Genomic DNA, 25687 nt, shown 5'->3' on the forward strand with positions numbered 1-25687 from the left:
TTAGACTCTATTTTAACACAATAATATCAATATCTATAATCCAAATTTATTTTCGTTAATTGAGAGTCGAAATTAAATATTTTTAGAATGCATTTTCTTATTTCTGTATTAATTTCGTTAAATATATCCATACATTGTTTATTGAATGATTATAAATGATTAGTTTTGAAGACCTGCGATTCTTATATTAGTATTGTATAATTTTTTAACTAAGAAAGGGGGGGGGGGTGAGAATTTCTCCCTCTAAAAAAACTTTTTGAAAAATTAGATGTGAATTACATTCTTTTTTTTTTGAAACTTTATTTTGCTATTGTAACTCAAAATCTACAATTTTTCTATTATTCTTAGTTAAAAATTTATCATTTTCACTATCTGTACTCGCCCATAATTTCATAATTTGAATATCTGAAAAAATCGAATTTTAGCTATATTTCCATCAATTGCAAATTAACCATGTCCCCTTTTGTATTTAATATTAAATTAATTCATCATTTTTTAAAGTAAAACATAATTTGGGGCCTTTTATCTTTGAAAAAAAAAATACATTGAGTACATTTTAAGTTATAACTGTTTTAATTAATTTTTCGCATCAATGAAAGGCAATAAAGATAAAAAGCGATAGTAAAATATATATGGCATGCAATACTATTTAAACATACGGTTCAAAAGATAATTATCTATATTAAGCGTAAGAAAACCTCAGCATACTTTTAGAATAGTTTGCATTATGTCTCAGCATTCCTAACAAGAATGATGGCTTACTTGCTCATTTCTGGTATGGAAAGCTTTCATATTTTCTTATTTTTAAAAATTAAAAGTAAGGAAAGAGAATGAAATGGAACTTTTCTATCTTTTTTATTGCCTTTTTAACTGTTTATAGTGCCAGTTACTATAAAAAGTAACTACTTAATAATAATTATTTAAATTACAGTTTTTCAAAGGCAAACTAAAATATTTTGTGACCCTAAGCAGAGCATTTTATGAGTCTTCTTTTTTTTAATTAAATAGTCAGTTTAGTTAATCATCATTTAAGGATATTTTAAGCATGTTAATGATTTATTTTAAGATGATATATTTTTATTTCATTAACTTCGTGAATGTGTATCTGCTATTACTTAAGGCACTTGTCACAGACAAGCCCACTGACAAAGTCAGAGATTTAAGCCGAGTTTGTGCAGTAGCTTGCACATCCTCTTTTTACAGGGGACTCTTTCACACACCTCACAGAGAGAACACAGGGTAAAGAACAATTAGGACTCGAACCCGGGACGCCCAGATCACGGGGAAGACGCGCTATCCTTAGAACAGGATGCCAGCGAATGTATATCCGTTTTTATTCATTTATTATGTTGCAAATTGGCCGGAATACAAGTTTGCATACAATATTATTAAAACATATGTTCTTTCTTATAAAATTTCGAATATAAGGAAATGTATGGGAACTTGACTAATTATTCTTGATTAAGTATTAATGTTATCCTAACATTTTATCATTCATTGTGTATGTATTTTTTGCAAACTCATTTGTTTGGCCATTAGGAAAAATAAAGTTTTTAATCAACCTATCTGCTGCTTCCTCTTAGTTAAGCTGTCCTAGGCAGCTGCCTAGTCGGTAATCCGTCACTTTATTTCTTATGCGTTATGGATAGGCGCGATCAATCCCAATAGTTATTCAGAAATCGAAAACGGAAATATCTTTATAATTACCGAAAAAATATGAAAACATCATCATGGTTGTATGACTTTTGCGTACGAATCATAAAACTGTCAATCAGTTGTCTCGTTGATTTTCATTTGAGAACTATATTTAGCATACTTTGACTGTGAATGAATAATGCAGAGAATTGATATGATTTGCAAGTAAAAACTATTTTTTACTGTAAATTTTTAGAAAGTTATCACGGAAGAAAGTCAATATTTCTCTTAATTTTTGATTAATTAAAATTCTAGTTAAAAATTCAAAAAAATCACTTTCCTACCCTCCAAAGTATATATTTGCCAAATTTGATAGTCAGACGACCTGGTGTGTACAGAGCCAGTATATACACATAGAGACATAAGTTTTTTCGTTGTGTTTTAAGCATCAAAATTTAGTTAAAATATCAATACATTTTCTCGCCAAATACTTTTGCCAACAGAAAACATATGTTTTAGCAAACCTAGACTAATCACTCCCTACCCCCTTTTTTTCAAAGAGCTACGCATGATTTATTGGCCTTTTATGATCCGTACGCAAATGGTTGTACGCATTTGTCCAACTACCCATCATCATATATACAAATATGAAAACTATCTGCAGAACTCCTTTCATATAAATTTTTAGTGATCAGATAATTTCATAAAATTTTGTGTCACACAAACTGAGCGTGAGATTATTCAAGCGCCTTCTAAACCCAATACTTTCCCTCTAGTATTATAGTAACACGTTGTTCCTCCAATTTATTTTCAGCTCCAATACTTTGACAAAAATAGTTAACGATCTTTCAGCGCAACAGTTAGTTTATACTAGAGGGAGCTGTTCGAAAAGGGTGTATTGGAAAATGGGGGATGAAATGTGTTAAGGACAGCAGGTCAATAGTACTGAGCGAAGCCTAAATGAAGCTGTAATTCAAGGTAAAAGTAATTTTCGTACATTGTCACGGTATCTGACCATAATTTTTTTATGAAGCAATCAATTCTGTCGCTTTATCAGCAATCGCGTGCTGACTGCTGCAAGGTTTACTAGGACGACAAAGCCGGTGTTCCTAGTAATTGGAAAAAGAGGTATTTTCAGTCAGACATATTTTTGTACATCCCATGTACAATGTGTTAATGTTAGGTATTGCATAGAACGTCTGCAATGCTCTTATATTTAATGGCGGATTTAAGACTAGACAACTACCTAGGCTGAGAGGGGCCAGCTAATAGCTCAATTAAAAAACTTTAGTTTCTTAAAAAATAAACTGGTAAAAAAATTCGATCAATGATAAAATATTAGGATAATATCAACACTTTATCAAGTATAATAATTAGGCTTTTGCATAGTTTATTAAATTCATTCAGTTATTATTAAGTTAATAAATGAATTATTATATTAATACCGAACGTTTGCTTCGATAATATTGTTCACAGAGATAGATGCAAGCAATATGGAATCATAATAAATAAATAAATAAAATAAACGACCGATTTATTGAAAAAAAGGCATCATAACGTGTACTACCTAGGGCCGCAAAATACATAAATTCAACAATGCTTATGTAAGACTTAAATGCTGTATGGGTGGATTGAAAAGCTGAAATAGAAGCTCAAAAATGAAGTATTTTTTAAAGTTTCACATAAAGATCTCAAACGAATGCCGATGCAGACATGTAAAAAATGCTATATGAAATGGCAAAATTAAAATATTAATCAAGTTTTCTTTTGAAATTCTTCATGAAAATCGTCGCGATGAGCTTTGAGGATTCGAAATGGTATAGAAAGAAAAAAAATTGATTATTTAAGAAATGATGAAAATGAGTCAAAGCGTTAAATTTCATCGTATTTGAATATATATTGGGTTGGCAACTAAGTAATTGCGGATTTCACTCATAGATGGCTTCAGTTGAATTTTTAGGTTTGCAGACGTAGTACAAATGTAAAACACAATTTCTTATTTGATAGTTGGCAATTCAGCTGTCAATCAGTAAAAAAAGTTTTTTGATCGGTTGCGTAGTTTTCGTTTGGCGTTCGTTGAAAAATGGAAAATCAAAAGGAACATTTTCGTCATATTTTGCTTTTTTATTTCCGCAAAGGGAAAAACACATCGCAAGCTCATAAAAAGTTATGTGCTGTTTATGGTGACGAAGCCTTAAAAGAACGGCAGTGTCAAAATTGGTTTGCCAAATTTCGTTCTGGTGATTTTTCACTCAAAGATGAAAAAAGCTCTGGTCGTCCAGTTGAAGTTGATGACGACCTAATCAAAGCAATAATCGATTCGGATCGTCACAGTATAACACGTGAGATTGCAGAGAAGCTTCATGTATCACATACATGCATTGAAAATCACTTAAAACAACTTGGCTATGTTCAAAAACTCGATACATGGGTTCCTCACGAACTGAAAGAAACGCATTTAACGCAACGCATTAACAGCTGCGATTTGCTAAAGAAACGTAATGAAAATTATCCATTTTTAAAATTACTGATTACTGGCGATGAAAAATGGGTTGTTTACAACAATATCAAGCGGAAAAGATCGTGGGGCAGGCCAGGTGAACCAACTCAAACAACATCAAAAGCTGATATTCATCAAAAGAAGTTTTTGCTATCAGTTTGGTGGTATTACAAAGGAATTGTCTACTTTAAACTCTTACCACCCAACCGAACGATCAATTCTGATGTCTACATTGAACAACTAACGAAATTAAACAATGCAGTTGAAGAAAAGCGACCCGAATTGACAAATCGAAAAGGTGTTGTATTCCATCATGACAATGCAAGGCCACACATATCTTTGGTCACTCGGCAAAAATTATTGGAGCTTGGTTGGGATATTTTGCCACATCCACCATATAGTCCTGACCTTGCACCATCTGATTACTTTTTGTTTTGATCTTTACAGAACTCCTTGAATGATAAAAATTTCAATAATGATGATGATGTCAAATTGTACCTGATTCAGTTTTTTGCTAATAAAAACCAGAAGTTTTATGAACGTGGGATTATGATGCTGCCTGAAAGATGGCAAGAGGTCATTGATCAAAATGGACAATACATTACAGAATAAAGTTATTTAGTTCCATGAAAAAATTGTCTTTTGATTTGAAAATTGTCTTTGATCACAATTACTTAGTTGCCAACCCAATACATTAGAATACAAAAATGTTGCATTAATACCATTATAATGAAATTTTTAAAAAGAATTAGAATTGAATTGATTGTTTAAATATTTTAAAATGTACGTTTGTAAAATTTATTGGAATCCATATAAGCGAAATAATCCTTCCTGTCGCTTAGATTAGGAATCTTTGCAAACTTTTTCAGTTTCTAAATTTTCAGTTGTTTTTGATTAGCTGTTACAAATTTATCGATGGTTTTGATTTTACGTAAAAAGGGTTTAAGGAAATTCTATAAATAAAGCTTTCTAACAATAGCGGCTCAATACAATTACTCAGGGGCAAACTTAAATATTATTTATTTTCTCTTTCCATCTCTTAAAACTACATTTGCAGTATGGATGCTAAGATTACATACCATAGTGATGTGTTTTTAAGTTATAGCACCCATTATACATGAACAGACAGATTGTCTGACAGAATCGATAGACAATCAAGCAACAGATTTATTTATTCAAAACTGTGCACAGATATAAAATACTGAATTTCATTGTGCCTACAGGAAAACGATTCCAAAAAGGTACATCTATGTGTTATGATTGTTGTAGTTAATCGGTTATTATAAATAATTAACCACCTTTGGAGACCAATTTCTTCCCCCAGAATACTGATTTTTTTTCTGACTGTAAAACTATTAATGCAAAATACGTTTGTTAAAATTTTAACATTTTTATTTAATAAGGCTGATACATCAGTTAAATGGAATCAGTCGACAACAAATTGTTGTTCGAGCAAATTAAAATGTGCATATATTACTATTAAAATGTATAATTGAGTTATTTCATAGCTATTTCTTGAAATGACTGATCATGCTTTATTTGTTATTTCGTAGAATTTCTGTTTATTTTATGAAATATCATATAGTATGAAACAACGTATTTCATGCTTTAACGATGCAACTCTTTGCGATTATTTGTCTGTCAACGGTTAAGCCTCATTTTACGCTAGATTAAACTTTCTGTTTGACACCATAATATTCATTTCATTTGAATTTGCTTCCTCTGACTGAATAAAGGTTTAGATGCCACGGCGAAATTTTATCATAGCATTTTTAATAATATTTAGCAGCTACTTGAATTAGCTATGCGATGCATTAAATTAAGTACAACTCTTTGGTACGACAGCCCAACAGCTCATTGATACCAAACCATCATTGATACCAAACAGCTCATTGATATCTTACCATCAGTTTTCAATTATCATTGCCTAACAATATTGACAGTTTCTAATTGCAGGACATCATCGATTAGTTTTTGCCCTTTTCTGCTTTATTTAAAAAAAAGAATTGAAAAATTTTCCACTTTTCTCCAGTGTTTTTTGCTATTTATGAATTTTACATTTGCTATTTATGAATTTTACAATTTTACATTTTACATATAATATCTTTTGAAAAGGAAAAATATTTGGAACAGGAAATGAAATTAGGAAATGTGTAACTTCGGGATTGTGTAATTCCTGCTAGGGATATTATAGTACAAAATATTTTCCAAAAAAAGGCTTTAAAATAATAATAATACCAAATAATAAATAATATTTAGCAAAAAAGTATAAATTCAAAAAAAATTTGCCTAAAAAATTCATATAAAATGTTAGTTGAATCAGATATCATTACGGAAATATCCAAAATCTTATGGTGCAGAAGATCCAGTGAGGCATAAAGCAGCATCATTTATTTGGAAAGCACAAATGCATAACAACAAAAACGCAGCCGGAATATGCACACGAACAGCACTTACACTAATTAGCCAAACACCTGCACATCTCTATTATTAATTATTATTATTATCTCTATTAAACATATTCGCAGCAGTACAAAGAGTTCAGAGAAAACTCATTTGAATTATCAACACTCTAAAATGAGATTTCGTTTCACTATTCGATTGATCTCAACTCATTAACTGACTATTGACCGATTCGACTATGATTTTTAAAGCTTCTATAAGAAGACATGGATTATCCTAGAACAAACTATGGAATGCAACTCTTAATGGAGCTATCGCCAAGATTCTCGAATATTCTAGGTCCTTCATTTTTGTCACCATATCGCTAAATGGTCGCTAAGTCATTTCTTGATTTTTTTGAGAAAAATCTATTAGATAGTTTCTTACAGAACAATGTTTTTAAAACAACGATTATTTCTTATTTCTCAAATTCATGATAGTCAAAATTAAAAATACATCAAATAAGAGTAAGGTCTATTTTCTAAATTTATAAAATACTCTAGAAATATTAAATTAATATTAAAACATTTCATTTTAAAACAGCCCAGAAATACATAGATTTGTAGTTGTATCGAGTATCTGCATGTAAATTAATGAAAATGTAGCTATTGCATGTAGAGATAGTTTTACATTTCTTATTGCTGTTATTATTGGTCATTAGTATAAGGGCAAACTATACCTGTTAAACATCTTGCTTTATTCAATAATTTTAAAAAATGCAAAATTTTGTTAATCTCAAATGTATTGACAAATTAAATGCATAATGGTTAATATCTTCAAAAATTGAGCGACTCTGTCATGTGAGAACTACAACTTCATAAAGCCAAATTTTAATAAGCAAAAAATCTTGAAAATCTTAAAATATTGTGAATTTAAACCTTAAATTAAATATTTTTAAACAAAACTTTATGAAAAAAAAGAGCATTAAAAAGCTTTCATTTAGTGTTTTAGCATATTATTTTTGTTATTTAAAATGTTAGATGAAAAGAAACAGAAACAAAACTGGGACAGGTAATTATTAAAAACATTATCCTTCATAAAATGTTTTCTATTCATGCTTCAATTGAATATCATCTATGTAAGAATGAATAATGATTTAAAATCCTTGAAATAGCTAACTGGATGCATTTTTTTTGTTGTCAAGTTCAAAAATGATATTGGTAAATACAATGACCTTGATTTGTAGCAACAAATGAAATTTCCTTCTCGTTACATTCCAGTCCGCACGCACATATGAGTGTACCAACCAAATGGAAAATCTGTATCAATCGAAACAGAGGAAAATCGATCTGTTGAAAATACATAAAGCTCCGGGTATCAATCCATTCCGTTTAGGGTTAGAGGGCTGATTACCCGGGCAACATGCTCCTCCAATTGAGTTTCACCCAGAAAATTGCCATCAATAACAGGAGAGGACTAAAGTGCTGTTCTAGAGTTTATTCGTTACACCCCACAGAAAGTGGGGCAGGGAAAATTATCCTTCCAAAAGGAAATTAGTGCTCCCGGGCAGCACCAACTCTCTAATCCATTAGTCACTCACGGGATTTAGCGTGCTGCCACTGAACGAAGACAAAAAATGAGGTTACGGTTTGTGTGTGCACTTTTGGAAATGGTGGTCCAGATTTTCTGAGATTGCTACTTCTGAAATATTAATTCACATTTCGATAGGTTTTCACCCCACGTTTAGAGAAATGTAGGTTGACACTCAATGTAATTTTTACTAGCTTTATCATATATCTCTTTAACCCTTAGTCGATGAGGTGGAGTCCCACATTTCCTTTCAAATGCACGTTTCGAATAGTACAATGCACTCAAGCTCATAATTGCTTCTTTATACGTTTTATGAGTTGATGGACAGATTCTAAATGATGCTTATGCCTCAAAGGATGCTTTTGCACTATTAAATTTTTATTGCTCCAATATATATGTATATATATATTTGTCTGTCTGCCGAATTATATTTGTCTCAACACGGAATCTAGAAAGCACTTTGAGCTAGATGGATGAAGTTTGGCATGTGGTATTAACATCTGCTTATAGGCTTCTATCAAATTTTGAATGAAATATATTCTCTGGAACTTTGTCTGTCTATCTGTCCGGTGCACGTAAACACAATTACAAAACGTAAAGAACTAGATGGATAAAATATGATAAGCAGTTTTAACATCTAAAATATAGATGCATATCATATTTTAAACTAAATTTATTAACTCGCTGACCGTCTGTACATTCACAAAAACTCAGATGCTTAAAATTTAATATGTGATCTTGTTACTAAAATTATAATTCTATATCAAATTTTAATTTTAATCAGTTAACGAAAAATTGTCTAAATTACATACTCTGTTTTCTTAACTATATTAAGAAGTACAAAACACTCATGTATAAGAATAAAAACATGGACTCGTGGCATTTTTATGTGTCCACCATTTTTATGTGGGAGGAGGGATAACACCTTTATTACTGAATATGCAAGAAAGTTTTGGGAAAACCAATCCTACCGGTTTATTTGAATATTATCTAATAAATTTATACTAGGTAATCACACATAAATCTGTTAAGCAGTCAGTCAAAAGTATATCGCCTCTCTGATTAAATAGTGGAGACAAAGTGTAAATCATTAGTTTTCAGACCCTTTTTAAGAAAAGAAATGTATGTCAGTACTTAATTCTTTTTTGTTTGTGATTTCATTTTCCGTTTTTCTTTATTGCATATCCTGTTGTAAAATAAATCCTAACAAGAGAGTTAAAAATATATATGGCGACAGTGGGTGGAGAGAAAGAATAAAGTGACTAAACACAGAGAAAAAAGTAAAGAAAACTCTTAAAAGCCTTTAAAAATATTTCTTTATTTTCAAAGCTCAGTTTAATTTTTTAAAAAATTTTAATGATTTAAAGCAATTTGGATTCTATAGAATATAACAATTTTCTAACGAAAAACTAAGAATTAGTCGACATGATGATATAATTTGGTTCTCCGGATTCTAATGATATTCAATCTTGTAGAGGGACAAGACTCTTTATAACTATAGATGAAAATAATAGACGAGAATCATGAACAGTTATTTAATTATTTTCTAAGTTCAACATTTCACAAGACAAAACAAACACGAAAACTAAAATACATGACACTCACTAGAATACGGTCTAATAATGGCCCTCAAAAGGGAGCATGGAAAATATACCTTGATGTTAATAAGGTAACGTCATCTGTTGTATCAAAAGAGAAGGTAGTAGGGTTATGTAACCTCTACAATCTCCATATATGAAAAAAAGATTTAATGTATGATATAGCTTCTAATTTCAGCTCCTTTACCCATTTGGATTGTCTTAACTGGATTCTCATTCATGTAATAGTGAGGGAAATTTCACTTTCACAACTTAGGGAGTTAGTTACCTTAGTAATATAGCGAGAATATTGAAGCGTACTCAAGTAACATGAGAATCATTGAAAAACTCAACAATAAGACAAGCTATACGAATGAATTTATAAAGGGATCGTTTCATCAAATTTTAAGACTGTGTTAAATTTCAAATGAATATATGTATATATGTAATGATATTTTAAACTCTTAATTTCAATTTAATTAATTTCCAAGATTTTATTTTAATTTAGCCCATAGTAATTTTATTCTAAAAATATTCTCTTATTTCGTGATCCAATTCCACTTTCTCTACTTAATTAATTCAAGAGTAGCTTTGTAAAATTGCTGAATCGGCTAAAAGCCTAACTTTCCCACACTCCGCGTGAAGGGACAAATACCGCTGACGAGACCAATTCTTTTTTAAAACCTCCCTCTATTTCCCCTGCCTTGTCCGCGCGTGTAGCGAAAATCCCTGTCGAAATCTCATTATATATTAGCACTATGAAGAAATATTTTCCCTATCAATTTCTCTGGTTATATAAGACCAGGGATAAAATGTCCAATAGCTTTTTCCACATTTTCCTCTCTGTATCGTTCTGTGTGCTCATCGCTTGTACATATGCCTGCTTCTCCAAAATGAAATAAAACGACGTCACGAAATAGAAAGTCTTTTCACTGTCTTCAAAACTGCATTCTGCTTCCCAAAAAATAATGCTTACATATTATATATATATATATATATATATATATATATATATATATATATATATATATATATATATATATATATATATATATATATATATATATATATATATATATATATATATATATATATATATATATATATATATATATTGCAGAAATTTCTCTTTTTATGTTTGCAAAACGCAATATCGAAATTTTGTTTGTTAGTTTCAAATTAAAATATAATACCTTATATGTATGTTGTATTTAGTTATTAAATGAAAATTTCAATTGCCAAAGTGAATAATATTTTTTTTTCACTAAGAAAAATTAGCAGCTAATTCTCTTACCTGATAAATTTTAAATTTATATTTACAACAGCATCAGTTATGAGATATCTTACAATACAGCAATGAATCATTTTCGTCAATTTATTATATGTTAGATAAAAGTTAAGAAAAAGTTAAGTTTTTTTAAAGTTCACTTTATAATAGTTATACTTCTATCAATTCCGAGAAATACAATTGAAGAAAAATACAATTTAACAAGAAAATTAATAATTGGAAATAAACTTCAGAAATTTTATAATTCCTGTATAAATGTTATGCTTACTCTAATGAGCAAATTTTCGGGTTTGACATCTCTATGGAAGATACCATGCCTGAAAATATAAAAAATAACTAATAAAAAACTGCCTGGTTAAATTTAATATCAAATATGCATTTATTGCACAGTTTGTATTAAATATGTATTGTTAACTTTGATTTTCTTCAGATGATGCAATGTTATAGATTGATTAGTATTGAAAGAAAATAATGCATCTTAAAAATTTATAATAAAAATGCTTCTAAAAACTGAACATTGCTCACCTGTGTATATGATCGAGGGATCTAAGCAACTGGTACATATAGCTCTTTACTCGAAATTCTGGCAGTGGTTTTTTACGAGCTAAAATAAAAATTTCTAAAGATTAAACTTTATAAAAGAAACATACAATAAAAATTTAATAATGATTCTCTTAATTATTATTATTATTTATCATTTATTATATATTGAAATGACGAATTGAAAAAATAAAAAAAAAATCTCATAAGTTAACCTTGATTAACAATGTGGTTATACATTGCTTACACATTACAAATGCTTGCATTTCAGTTGCATCCATACCCTTTTAAGGATGTTTTACTGACCTGCCATCTAAAGCAGATTGCATATAATATAATTTTACAGCCTAATGTAGCTTATACCTAGGTTATAACTATATTAATTTCATAAGAATGCATTTGTATTTATTCATGAATTATTTTAGCTAAATTAACTAAAAATGATATCACAAAATTATTTTTATTATCTATAACAAATTTTTAAATTGTCAAAGTAAGTAATATGTTTATGAAAATTAGTAATTTACTTAATGAACTCATTCAAAAATAAAGGATATGTTTTACAAATCAAATCCTTTTTAAAGTGTGTTTTCTGTTTATTCTAGAACTGAAAACTTGTTAAACACTTATTGTTTAGCGTCGCATAAAATATATAAAAAGGCTAAATTGAAAATCGCTTACCTTTTAAGAGCTCATACATATTTAAGTCCATAAGCTCAAAGATCAAAGCTAGACGACCGGATTTTTTATCACTGTAAAGAAAATACCCATATTTAAATCCTATGCTAAAATCATTATTAGATTATAAATATATTTAACTATTAATAATGTTGTAAATAGGAAGAAAAACCGTTTAATTAAAAGAATTAAACAATCCTTATTCTTTAAACTTTATAATAAATCATTTGACTCTTCAATTCGCAGCTGTGCATATTTCCGTAACTTACACTGTTATTTTTTTAATTTAATGTGATTAAATTAAACTATTTCCAACTAATTTCAAGTTAAATTTTTAGCCAGGAAAATTTTTATAAAATTATACTTAAGCAGTCATTGTTTTTTAGTGAATTAAAAAATGATCAAAAATTATTTTTAATTACTTTTTAATATTTATAACATTAATATTGATTAACCCATCTTTGATTCAAAAAGCTATCATTATGTAGTATATTGTCAAATTTTCTATGAGATGGAAGGAATATTTTTGGAATGAGATAAATAATAATTTCAGAATCTTGTCAGTTTTTGACAAAAATATTTTTTTGTCAAAAGTTTCCAAAAGGAACGAATTTATTACGATAAAACTTTCCGAAAATTACTCTCTATATATAGAACAAAACTTGCAAAAAATTATGAAATAAATTCACATTATTTTTTTACATTTTGCTGGCGTTGGTCCAAATAGGTCTCTGACCGACATAACTCATTTTCTAAAATATCACCGTTTTATTGTGAAACTATCGAGGAAGAGTAACAGTCACGTAATGTAGAGTTTCTGTTAAAATTTCTCAATAATAGAGATGTGGATTTCACTATTCCGACTTTCAAACTTTCATACATATATTTCATTGAAAAAGAATATTTTTAAAATCTAACATATATTAGTATATATATTTCATTCTATAAACTATTTTGTAAGTTCAATGATTTTCAAAAAATGAAATTTGAACTAACTGAAAGGGTAGTTAAAGATGGATAAAATTAAAAATTTAATGACAAAATAAAATAATACAACATATGAATTTACATATATGTTAAACAAATAACAATGCAGTTAAATTAATAATTTGCTCGTAAAGAAATACAGTTTCAGCTCTGAAAATGGCTTAGATCCAGCCAGTAAGATAGGCCTGGATTGTTAATTTGTTAATTATATGCTTACTAGAAAGTACAAACATAAAAAAAATGAGTCTACTGATATTAGATACAAGTATTTAAAGATTTCACCCAAATGATATGCAATGAAAATCTGTTTTATTGATATTAAAGTGTATATTTTCTGTGTATATTTAGGCTAGTACTTTAAAAGAAAGAAATTTTACTTATTTTAGAATAAAAACTTTTACAGCAATTACTTTTTTTTAATTTATGTGTTATAATTACCAATATTCTTATTTATTAAATTTTCTTTTTAATTTACTTGTAGCATTTTATTACATGCAAAACCTACAGTTCAAATTTTTTTCTTATTTTTAAACTACAGAATTTATTTTATATAATAATATATTGTCTCTTCGTATCAGCTCGCCAAATATTCTTTGGAACAGATGCAGCATTTAGCAAATCTGCAGCAATCTCTCCCTAACCCATCTGCGGATGATATACTGGGCTTCAATGAATACTAAGAAAATGTTCCGTACGTAAAAATCCCAATACAATATTTGAATACCAAATTTCATTTATCTAAATCTTTGCGATTTTTAATTATAGCTCTTACATGCATGCAAAGCCACATATTAGTCAGGTAGGCTTTCAGTCTTATAATGGCTTAATTCAAAATTTGATATAGTTCTACACTTTAAGTTTTAAATCTATGCATTAACTTTTATGTAACTAACTCTTTCCACTTTACAGTTAGCATATTAATTTATACTGATACAGCCCAACAGATTTCCTGTGAATGCATTTCGTTCAAAATTTGATAGAAAACTGCACATTTAGTGTAAAGACACACACCAAATTTCATTCGACTAGCTCAAATTATTTTTGAATGATCGTATTCACAGGCAGGCAAACTTCTTTGTAGGATTCAGAGAGATAGAAAACGTGGAAATTTGTCAAAATCTTCGATTTTTTTTTTTTACTTCCTTTTTGTATACTTGTGTGGGAACAAGTAATAAATGTGATGTAATATTACACATTAGTTTTGATTCTTGGGAATAATATTTTATTTTTCTTTTATGCTTAGTATACGAGTAAGCAATGAATGCGATATAATATTATATATGAGATTTTGGTATCTGCTCAAAATTTTAAGTTTGAAACTCTTTTTTTTTTTTTTTTTTTTACTGTATACAGTTTGCAAAACTTAAATTTTTTTCTTAAAAATATAAAAACCCATCGATTGCTTTTCTGATGCTACTTATTTTCTATTTAGAACACAAAACCGCCTTTAGATAATATAGAGATATTAATCCAAAATTTATTCAGCGTTTCAACATATACATGTCTGAGATTAGCTTCGAGTGTTTGCTTCAAATCTACGTTAGACAGGACTAAATCTATATATATCATCACTTTAAAGCAACCAAAAAAAATTCAACTGAATAATTCTTCAGGTAATCGAATGATAACACTAATTATTTTCAAGCTCCTCCGACATGAGAGCTCTTCGTGACATCGGGTTATCCAATAATTTAAAACGAGAAAGAGAGGCAAGTTAGTTATTATTATTTCGCGTGACGATGGGATGTTCCAATTGATACTTATAGAAGCACTTCTAGCCAAGGTCGCCTTAAACGAGGGACAGACACTTCCGGTGACAGACACTGTGTTTATTCTATGAAATCACCTAGGTGACGAAGCCACTCAGCCCTGAAAGTACACTGAACTTGAATTACTTACAGAACCCTACAGGTCCTATTACGCTTTAGACAAGTTTATCCTTCAGTTCGCTATTTAAAGCGGCCTTGTTTATTCATAGAATAGTTAGGTGGGTGATTTTGTGCGAAAAATGGGTATTTAGAAGAATCGAAATTTTAACAAAGAATTGGCTCATTTGTATGTCAAATTTTGGTCATAATGTTTCGCATGTATGCATCATTTGAAAATTTATCTCTAACATTCTGATAACCTTCTTTCAGCTTCAGATAATCCTCTTGGCATTATAGAATACAGAGATGGCTGAGTTTTAGCCATGCTACATTAAGCAATTTACTGAACGAACATTTTAACAAAGAAATGGTAAATTTTAAGGACAAGTTGTGTGTGTGTGTGTGACTTTGATGATACCATTTCCCATCTATAGGTAATTTGAAAATTTGTATTTAATGAGCAAGCGGAAACCATATTTTATTTATTCATAGAATAGCATTAATTGAGTTTTAGCCATGCTAAGGCAGGGGCATACGGGCAGTTGCCCCGGGCATACACATCAGAAGGGCCCCCCAAATCGAATGGAAAGTTTATCTTACGTTATTTATTTATTAACGATATTTCGTGTGGCCCTTTGTGGGGGGGGGGGCAATTTATAGCTATTTTAGGTTCTAGTCAATTTTTTTGTTATATATCTATAATGAGGTGAAAAATTTAAATATGCCCATAAAATTCGGTTCTTCATTACTAAAGTAGTGAAGCAGAGGGGGGCCCCCAAAGAAGTTTTTCCCAAGGCCCCAATTAGGCTAAGTCGGGCCCTGCTGCTCCAAACGGTTTTTTAAGGAATCAAAAATTTTAATGGCCTTTATTATTGCTGCCATAACATATTGATTAAAAATTTCATATTTAGGGATATTTAAAAAATTTATTTATCATTTACACTGGAATTTGATTATTTTATTTAAACACCATTTTTAAGATATGAAATTGCTGAAAAGATTGCCACGATATCCATATGGAAGACAGGATAATCACTTATCTATTTTGAGCGTTAGCACAAAGTGCACATTTTTACAATATCTTCAAGATATTGGCCGGTATTTTGAATATATATATAAAAAAAAACATTGTGGAGATATCGTACAGTATCTTGTGTTAATAAGAACATTTATCCTACTCATACAATTATGTATATTTCTTGATTTTTAAATTAAATTTGCATCATAAATGAATAGTTATTGCATTAGTACTTAAATCATGATACAAAATAGCATGCACATATAATTACAATTTCCTCTTGATTATTAATCACATATGAAAAAGGAAAAATCGAATTTGATTCCAATTTGAAGATGAACTTCAGAGAAATTGAATAAATTGATTTTCATGTGAAGCACGTGATTTAATCCTCACGGATTCCATACGCATCTTGCTTGAGGAAAAACAAACTTGATACCATCACTAATAATAAAATAAAGTGTAGTGTCATAGATTACATATATGGCAATTTTTATAATGCACCTGTGACATAATACAAATTGATTTTAGTGGGATATTGTAACATTCCCCGTTTCGCAGTACTGATAAGACATTTACAGCCAGATGTGTCGTCGCTGTTAATTACTTAACTCCTCGAGATAGCCAGATGGTGGATCTTTTCACCTGGGTGGTCTCGCATTTGTTCATTAGCGACTACAGTGAAAGACCACATGTGGGGATTCCTCGTCCAAGAGATATTGATAGTACCTTCAAAGAGGAAGGGGTATCCAAACATCTGGACGTTAAATGTTTCTCATTATGAAAGGACTATGATAACTCCGTGTTCCAGAGTAGTCAGTTATGAAAGGTGCATCACTAAAAGGACCTTCCCACAACCAACTGGCGCCGCTGAGGGAGCATATTGCTGAACCCCGATTGGCCGAAAGAGAGCTCAAAGGACCAATGTAAATAAAGAGGCGGAGAATGTCACCGAAATAAAATGTAAAGATTTTTTTTTTTTTTTAGGGAGAGGAAAAGAAACGAATTGCAGGTGGACTGTTGGACTACGCCCACGAGTTCGGAGTCCGAGAACTACCCCTGGAGTGGTCGTGTTGACTAACAGCCTGTTAGTTCCCTGTGGTGTTGTTTCTCCGTATTGATGAGCAACTGAGTTTTCAAGATAAAGCTTCGACTTCGACTGTTGTGTCGGTCTACAGGTGTAAATAACTACTTATTTAACCAAGATTAGAACAAGTTGTTCTTTTGTATATATAGGGCTGTAAAATAAAGAATTGTCTCTAAATTCTGCTTCGTTATTTGATTAGTCTAGATCAAGATATTACAGATATCCAGAATTTTTTTCATTATTTGACAGTAAGTTAGGAAATATTTGTTGACTGATAACTGTAACATTAAATTGTTTATCAAATGGCTGGTTCGCTAGAAATGTTAGATGTGCTTAAATTAAGTCTATAAAGGGTAAATTGATGTGTATGATTCCTCCCAAAACGCATTTTAAACACTGAATTGCGGAACACTTTAAAATCATGTTATCTTAATAACCGTTCACTTGTTCTATTTATTGCATAAATGAATACTTCTAATAGAGTTAAATATATGACATCATAATGCTGCTAAAAAAGCGTATAAATGTCCGCATGTTCTATCTTTTAATAGTACTTTGTTTTTTGCTGTACTGTAATTTCACTTACTTATTCTTCATGTTAACTATGTAGAAACAAATCCTTCCTTTCTATCTTTACAAAAGAAGAAAATCACACGATTAAATTTTTGATGAAACAATGAAAAAAAAAAATATTTGGATTTTATATTAATGACGAAATGTAATTTTAAAAATTATGCAATATATATATTTTATTTAAAATGTATATATTTTCCTTAAATTTCAAAATTCTGTTAAATATTCTACAATTGAATTGGTTTCATTAAAAAGGCAATTTTTTGAATTTTAAAATAAAGTAGGAAATATATCTGAGCGCACATTCTTAAATTTCAATGTATATTTGTCCCAAATTTGGTAGTCTTCAATGAAGCAATTCGGCCTACTCCTTTATTATTAGTAGATATTATAGATAATTAAATTAAAACAATTGTAACAAAAATTATAATTTAAAAGATGTTTTCATATTTTTTTAAAATCTTTATTTAAAATAGATAAAATAATAAAGACAAAATAGGAATTCATAATCCGTGAATCTCCATCTGTGGTGGCACTTTCTTAAAAGAAGTATTTATATGTCTAGATAAAAAAAAAACTCTTAAAAAGTTGTTTTAAAAGTTCTTAAACAGTTATTATATCATAAATAAAAATTCTCAAAACAGTTGTAGCAAACTATTTCTCTTGTCTTATCCTCCTTCCCTTAAATTTTACCAACGTGGTTATCGTCCATGTCATCTGAATAAATTTTAAAATTCGCTAAATACCTTTTTGAAACGGAACGCTGATCTAATCAATGAATCATTTTTAAATTAAATCCAGGAACCTTACGTAAAACATGGATTCAAAATCAAGATGATTAAAATTCAAAGTTTCTCATCACGAATTCATCACTTATCATCATTATTAAAGCTTGTATTTAAATATTTCTAAGTCAGCATTTTTCTGATTAAAAATTCAAATTTATTAATGTTATTAATTAATTGGAAAAACAAATATTTAAACTTTTTATGTCACTTCTAATCAGTATCTTTTCAAGCAGATTTTTTAAATCTGATTTCTTAAAAGTGAAAATTAAGAATATAGTTTAAATGCTCCGTTGATTTACACATTTATTCTTTGTATTTGATGACTTGTGAAATATTAATAATCTCAAAGTTAAAACCTGTGAATAATCAAAGTCAAGGAGATCACGAGAAGAAAATGGTTAACAATTCCTTGGAATGGATGGACACACTAATAAAACATGTTGGCATATTCTTGGAATGCAACAGCTACTTACACATAAAATATGCATGATCAATTCACAGCCTTGCCATTTTCTATAAATCTCCCTTTTCCAAGAAAACGAGAGAAAACTTTGCACAAATGGTTGAAAAGTGAGTGATATTTTATTTACTTGTCTGATCCATCTCTTTGCCATAAAATATTCATAAACAGATAAGAAGCGAGATTTATATCTTGGAATCGTTAGCTTCTCAACCTAAACGTTATCGGTTCACAGAAATCGGAAGGAGGAGAAATGAAAAGGATGTTGAAATTTCATTCTCTCCGACAAAGAAATATTTAAAAATAGATTTTAAAAATTTAGAATTCATATCATTTTTATTTCATTATCGCAAAAATTATCGCGATAAATTAAAACACATTTATGGCTCCATTTTTTAAAGACATTCTCATATCAATTACACAGGTTTACAAAAAATATACTTTCTGAAATTTTTTATCGTACGGATACCAAAGATTAATTAGCTTTTTTTTATAATGATGTATTTTCACAATTTAATTAAATAAATCAAAATATTTTGAAATTTTTTTTATTTATTTTGTCATCTCATAAATATATAGCTAACATTCTTATCTTAAATTTGTCATGACTTAAGCGATAAATGAATTTGTGAAAAAAAATTGCAAGAATTTTATCGTTCTCAAAACTTTTTTCCTGTCTTTTTTCTGACGAACTTAAAGGGAATAATTTCTTTTAAACATTCAGTAGGGATCTATTATCTTGCTGATATTCCAATTCCTTATATCATTTTCCCACTGTCTTGGTGAAATCTTTCCCTTTGCTTTTTCCTGACAGGAATAGGAGCCATGGAAGTAGATCCGATGCGAAAGGAGTATATGAATTTTTACACTTTTATTACATTCAGATATTTGCCAGCATCCCTTCTTCAATAACTATATTTTGGATTTTTAGTTTCCAAAAAGAGCTAGCTATTAATAGATCAAAACATTTCGAGGCTTTTCTCAAATCAACTAAACCGCTAACTAATAGAAAAACAGCTCTTCAAAGTCCGGAATTATATTCACGTGTATAGAATTGAATTAAGAAAGATATTGATGGTGAAATTAAAAAAAAAAATGGCGGGAAATGCAAGGAGAATGATGGAAATGGAAAGAACAAATCTGTCCCAAAAAGTCAGTATTGGGTTTTAATTAATCTTTTAGTTTTACTTTCGTATTAAGGAGATTATTTTCCAGTTTAGAAGGAAATCCTGAATTAAAAAAAATAGTTTATTCGTTTTTGAATAGATTGTATATGGAATAAAATATTACATAAAATCTATAATGTTTTTTAATAAATTCATGCGAATAATATCGCAGTTTTCTTAAATTTATGAAATTCCAATACATTAGAACGGTGCTTTGAGGTTAAATCTTCTGTAACGAATTTTCTATTTTTCTAGAATCTAACATTCAAAAACACGTAAAAAATATTTTTTGAAAGTATTTTTTATTGCAGTTATAAAATAATTTCACTAAGGAAATATCTGGCGTTTTTCTATTTTGAAACGACGTTTAATGGTGAATTTTTTTTACCTTTCTCATACAAGAAATGTATTAAAAAAAGTATTCTAAGTATTAAAAAAAATCACTCGAGAGGTTTGACGAATCTCTGCGTTTTATAGCTCTCTGATTCTGTAAATTCTTTTCTGATTCTTTTCTCTGATTCTCTGATTCTTTTTGGAATTATTTTCATCTGTCTGCAAACGCGATAACAGAAAAGCAATCTGAACCGGGCTGATTAAACTAGTTATATTGATTTTACAATAACTCAGTGAATTTATGAAATTTTGGACAAAATTCATTTAAAAGAAATCTGCCTGTCTAGTTGTCCAAGTATAAATAAACACAATAATTAGAAAATGTAAGTAGGCTAAATAGATAAAATTTGGTACACAGATTGATCAACTAAAATATAGATATGTATCAAATTTAGAAAAAATCCGTTTAGGAACTGACCTTCTGTCAGTCTGTGTTTTCTCAAGTATGTAAACGCGATTATTTTAAAATGTAGAGACTCAAATAAATGAAATTTGATATATGATCTCGAGATTACATTTGTAGTTCTATTTTGGTTTCAAACACCCGATTTTTTGGTAGTAGTGTATTAACCGCATACTAAGGATTAATCGCCAAAAATTCAGCTAAGAATATATTAACGCCAAAAATCGATACTTTTTAACCATTTAACGCCAGTGCCATAAAAGTAAGACAATTACCGGTTTTCTTTTCTATGAAGCACACCGTTCTCATGTGTGGGACTCTGAAAATAAAAATTTATGCGCTTTTCGCATTCACGGCTTTATACCCAAGATCTATAATTTTACGCGAGGAGAGGAGAGGATAACATCTTTATTGAGAGTAAACGAGAAACTTTTAGGGATACAACACCCGCCAATTGTGAATATGTAGAGAGAAATAAAAAGTATTATAATTATTATTATTGGAATTTTCATGTATTAGGCCACAAAAATTCAATCCACAAAAGTATTAATATGTGTATTTGCACAGATTTGTTTATTAAAAAATGTTTCGTTTTTTAAAATCATAAATTTTTATCGAAACATTAACTAGCTTCGTAAATTCTGCTTAAAAAAGGCAGCTTTTTCCTACAATAAAATTTCGTTAATATTCAATGCACTATATTTTATTTTCAATTTAGAAGACTCATCCAATGAACAACAAAAAATTCAGCAGTAAACTTAATTAGAATTTTCTAAATTACAATAACTTAAATTATGCTGATTTCATGGTAATTTTACAAATAATTTACATTAGGAATTGTTATTTTCCGAATATAATTGGATTTCCAATTTCCTAAATTTCTGAAATACTAAATTTTCAGATTTATCATAGCTAAATTCATGATCATTCTCAATTTTTTATTGAGCAAATTTTCTTTATATATTTAAGACAAAAGATAATCATTCTCTTTTTGCTTGCAATTTCAGCTCACGTGATGTTTGGACGGGGAAATATCATTACAGGAATAGATTTCGTCATTTGACCGTTCTCAAGATTGCATCCAAAAATAGCATTCATCTCAAAATAGTGTTCGATTTCTAATTAAAACCAAAAATTCTATTCGCATTACTTCTATTAAATTAAACTAACCTGTTTCTAGTTCCTCACCTTCAGCATTTATGAGTATGAATACTTTAGATACTAATTTAGAAGAATACTTGAAGAATTAAATGGAAAATCACTATGGACATCACATTAGCTAATTAGATATGAAAATGCGAGGAAAAGAAAAATGCGAGGTTTTAAAAATTAAAGAAGTGTCGTGGTGATCTTGGAGCAATATTTCTGATTCAAGTATTGAAGGCGCAGTGCGTCTGGAGCCAAATGCACGTTAAATCTACCTTTGAGGGTGTATTGTGAATTTGAGGTACATCAACTGAGAAATCCTGTTGAAGAAAGAAATATTCACAGAAACTCATAAAAGGCGCATCAACTTCACCGCGGTTTGTTCGAAGTTAGTCTTTACATAGTTTCTAAATGGGAAATTACTTTAGCAAATCAATAATTCTCTTGAAAAACAATTATTTGTAAAGCAAAGTGCTGAATTTTTGGAACTATCAAGTGAAGTATAAAAATAATTGTAAAGAAATATACAAACACATATGTATACAAGTAAATTTCATTAACTTTCTGTATCATTTGAAATTATAGGATTTTTATTTCTCGGTAAATTTAATTTTCTACTTGGACTGTAATCATCCATACTTAAGTCATTTCAAGTCCCTAAAACACAATTGTAACGGAAATTGCTTTTAAAATTATCACTGCATATAGTTAAAAATGAAACGTTTTCACAAATCATTCATGACCATTCTTTAATTTCCTCTTTAGAACAAAAATCCTCCCCCCTCCCGCCGCCAAAAAATATCGGAATTGATTATTCTTGAACTTTTTTTTTGCCTTGTTTTTTTTTTAGTATTTAAAGTTAGCTGAAAATATTACAGTTAAGTGTTGCATAATTCTAGTTTGTAAGGCACACGTTTTATTTTATTTTTTTGTGACATACTATTAATTTAGTGGAAAAGTATACTATGACAAATGGAACTTCAGCCCGGTTTAGATTCCAGTATATGACCTGCTTATGCTGACGCGTATGAGACAGAACTTAACGTGACCGATACATCATGTTTTTTTAAAGGGTACTTTCCATATTTTATGGAATAAATTTTTTCAGAATATTATTATAAAAAAGACGACATTACAGTCATTTGAGTCATGAATTTAAAAGCCGTTTATGTTAAATACGACAACTATCGTGCTGAGAATTAAAAAAAATGAAATATAAGTATTAGCTTACAACATCTTATAGTTTATTCAAAAGTGAAAAATAAGTACATTTCTTGACATTTCGAACTGCTAACCCGAAAAATTGTATCGCGATAAGGTTTAAGGTTTGGTATTCTGTTTTATGTTCATATCATATAATTTACAGGGAAAAAAGTTCTGTGTTGAAGTTGATATCCAAAGAAAGTGCGTTTATTTTTTTGTATTACGACTTTAATAATGGCATAACAGTTACAATATATTTTATTTACACACATTTGGTGCATTGTAAATATCTGACAAATTAGTTTAGTTTAGTTACATTAACGTCCCGTTTTAAAGCAACACTAGGGCTATTTTGGGACGGACCTCGTAATTTTGAACCGAAGTCAGATGACGAGGACGTCACCTGAGCTGGCACCTCTCCTCAGACACTCTAATAAATGTACTTGTGTATTAATAAACTATGCCATTGGAGAACAATAGTTACGAAAGAGCTCACAAGAATGCTATATTGTTTAATTTTTTTGACGATTCATTACTGGGATGTGGATCACACATAAGATCCCAGTAACTAAGTATGTATTTAAGATCTCTTTTTTTTAGACGATTAGAATTGAAATTTTACACAAAATTACAATTGTAGACATAAAATCATATACCAAATCTTATACATTTAAGTCACTGGGTGTTTAGGTTACAACGTTTGTGTATTCGTAAAAATACAGATCGACAGATGGTCGTTTTTTAAATGGATTTGGTTCCAAATTTTATATTCATTTAGATACTTAATCTGTGAACCAAATTTCATATAGCTAGCTCTGTTAGTTTTGTAGTTATAGTGTTAATTTACATCTGGACAACCGGCCAGACAGGCAGATTCCTTTGAGTGGATTTTTCAGAAAATTTGATAAAAATCTATAAATTTTTAGTAAAAATCATATACCAAATTTCATCTGTCTATTTCAAAGTGGGTTAGAATTATCGGATTCACAGGTAAATAGGCATAATTCAAAAAATGTGTTTTTGTGACTGAAAAAAGGTCTGAAACATGAAGGTTTATCAAAATCTTAAATTTGAATATTGTGACGATTATAATACTTTCTCCTTGCCTACATCGTATGCGAGGAACTAAAAAAAGCCTTTAAATTTTGTTTGATAATTAATTACAAATCAAATTAACATTTGGAAAAAATTTCTATTGAGCAATAACACGTAAGTAACAGGATTAAGCCTACAATTTCAAGAAGTAACTACTCGCTTAACCGCTTAACTGTTTTGCCCGAATGCCATATGTGCATCGATTTATCGTATTTTGATAGCTGTAAGCAAAAAATAAACCATTTATAACGATTATAATTCAATATTAAAATTACTTCGAATACATAGATAAGTCAAGTATTCAATGGATTTCCATTTGAATGAAAATAAGAAAATATTCCCGTAATAGAAGGTGTCATCTTTTTAGATAGTAAAGAAAATTAAACAGTCAAGTGGTTGACTCGGTGGCTCGAGGTCCAATGATCTGTTTTGAAGAAATATTTTCTATTTATTATCTATTATGTTGAATCCTGCACAATTTTTGAATCATACACTTTGAGAAAAATACGCCAGATCAAAAATATTATCATATTAAAAAGATATTTATTGCTACATATAAGATTTCATATATTGTGGATATTTTTGCATCTCACCATTTCTGCATTCAATGTAGTTATATTAACGTTCCGTTTTAAAGCAACACTAGGGCTATTTTAGGACGGACCTCGTAATTTTGAGCTGCTGTCAGACGACAAGGATGACCCCTGAGGTGGCACCTCCTCCTAAAACTTCCAGACCACACCAGTGTGTTCAAAACTCTTACGCTTTGCTTTAAGAAAGTTTACACTTTTTTTTATCATAGTGTGTTGAGATTCAGTTAATTTTTTAAAGCTTCTTTATTAAAGAAATTATTTCGAGTTTAGTACAAAACGTATAGCGTACAGCCAAATGAAAATGCGGTTCGTAAACAAATAAATGCCAACCTACTGAAGTTTCTTAACAATAGAAATTACTTAAGAAAATTTTCGCATTTTAAAGTTCTTGCATTTTGTCTGTTTATTCTTTAAAAAATTTATTGCCACTCTATTACTTTTTTTCCTTAGATGTATAAAACAAACTTGCTAGAATATTTGTTTATCCATATTGGTTCCTGTTAAAAAAATATTGCATGCATAGAATCTTACTTTGCGTTTTTTATCTTTAAATGAGTCTTTCAAACTGTCGATATTTCCAACAGTGTCGGCAATCCTGACCTTTCGAAATCATATCGATTTCGCTCCGTCTGCAAGTCCTTATTCAATAAAATAATTTGAATTTTCTCAACAATCAAACTATTGCAATGGCTTGAAGTAACATCGGTAATAATATCT

At 29.5% G+C, this 25687-nt stretch overlaps 1 protein-coding gene across 3 annotated transcripts in view; it reads right to left on the reverse strand.

Annotated features, from left to right (window-relative positions):
- LOC129981348 (MAPK/MAK/MRK overlapping kinase-like) overlaps positions 1-25687 on the reverse strand; it is a 71173-nt gene that overhangs the window by 22944 nt on the left and 22542 nt on the right. For all 3 annotated transcript variants that reach the window (XM_056092164.1, XM_056092163.1, XM_056092165.1), the window contains exons 4-6: positions 12194-12264; positions 11498-11576; positions 11241-11289 (exon numbers count right to left, since the gene is read on the reverse strand). In XM_056092164.1, coding sequence (XP_055948139.1) covers positions 11241-11289; positions 11498-11576; positions 12194-12264 — 199 coding nt within the window. The remainder of the gene's footprint in view (positions 1-11240; positions 11290-11497; positions 11577-12193; positions 12265-25687) is intronic.

Source organism: Argiope bruennichi, chromosome 8 (genome assembly GCF_947563725.1).
Source record: "Argiope bruennichi chromosome 8, qqArgBrue1.1, whole genome shotgun sequence".
NCBI classification, from domain to species: Eukaryota; Metazoa; Arthropoda; class Arachnida; order Araneae; family Araneidae; genus Argiope; species Argiope bruennichi.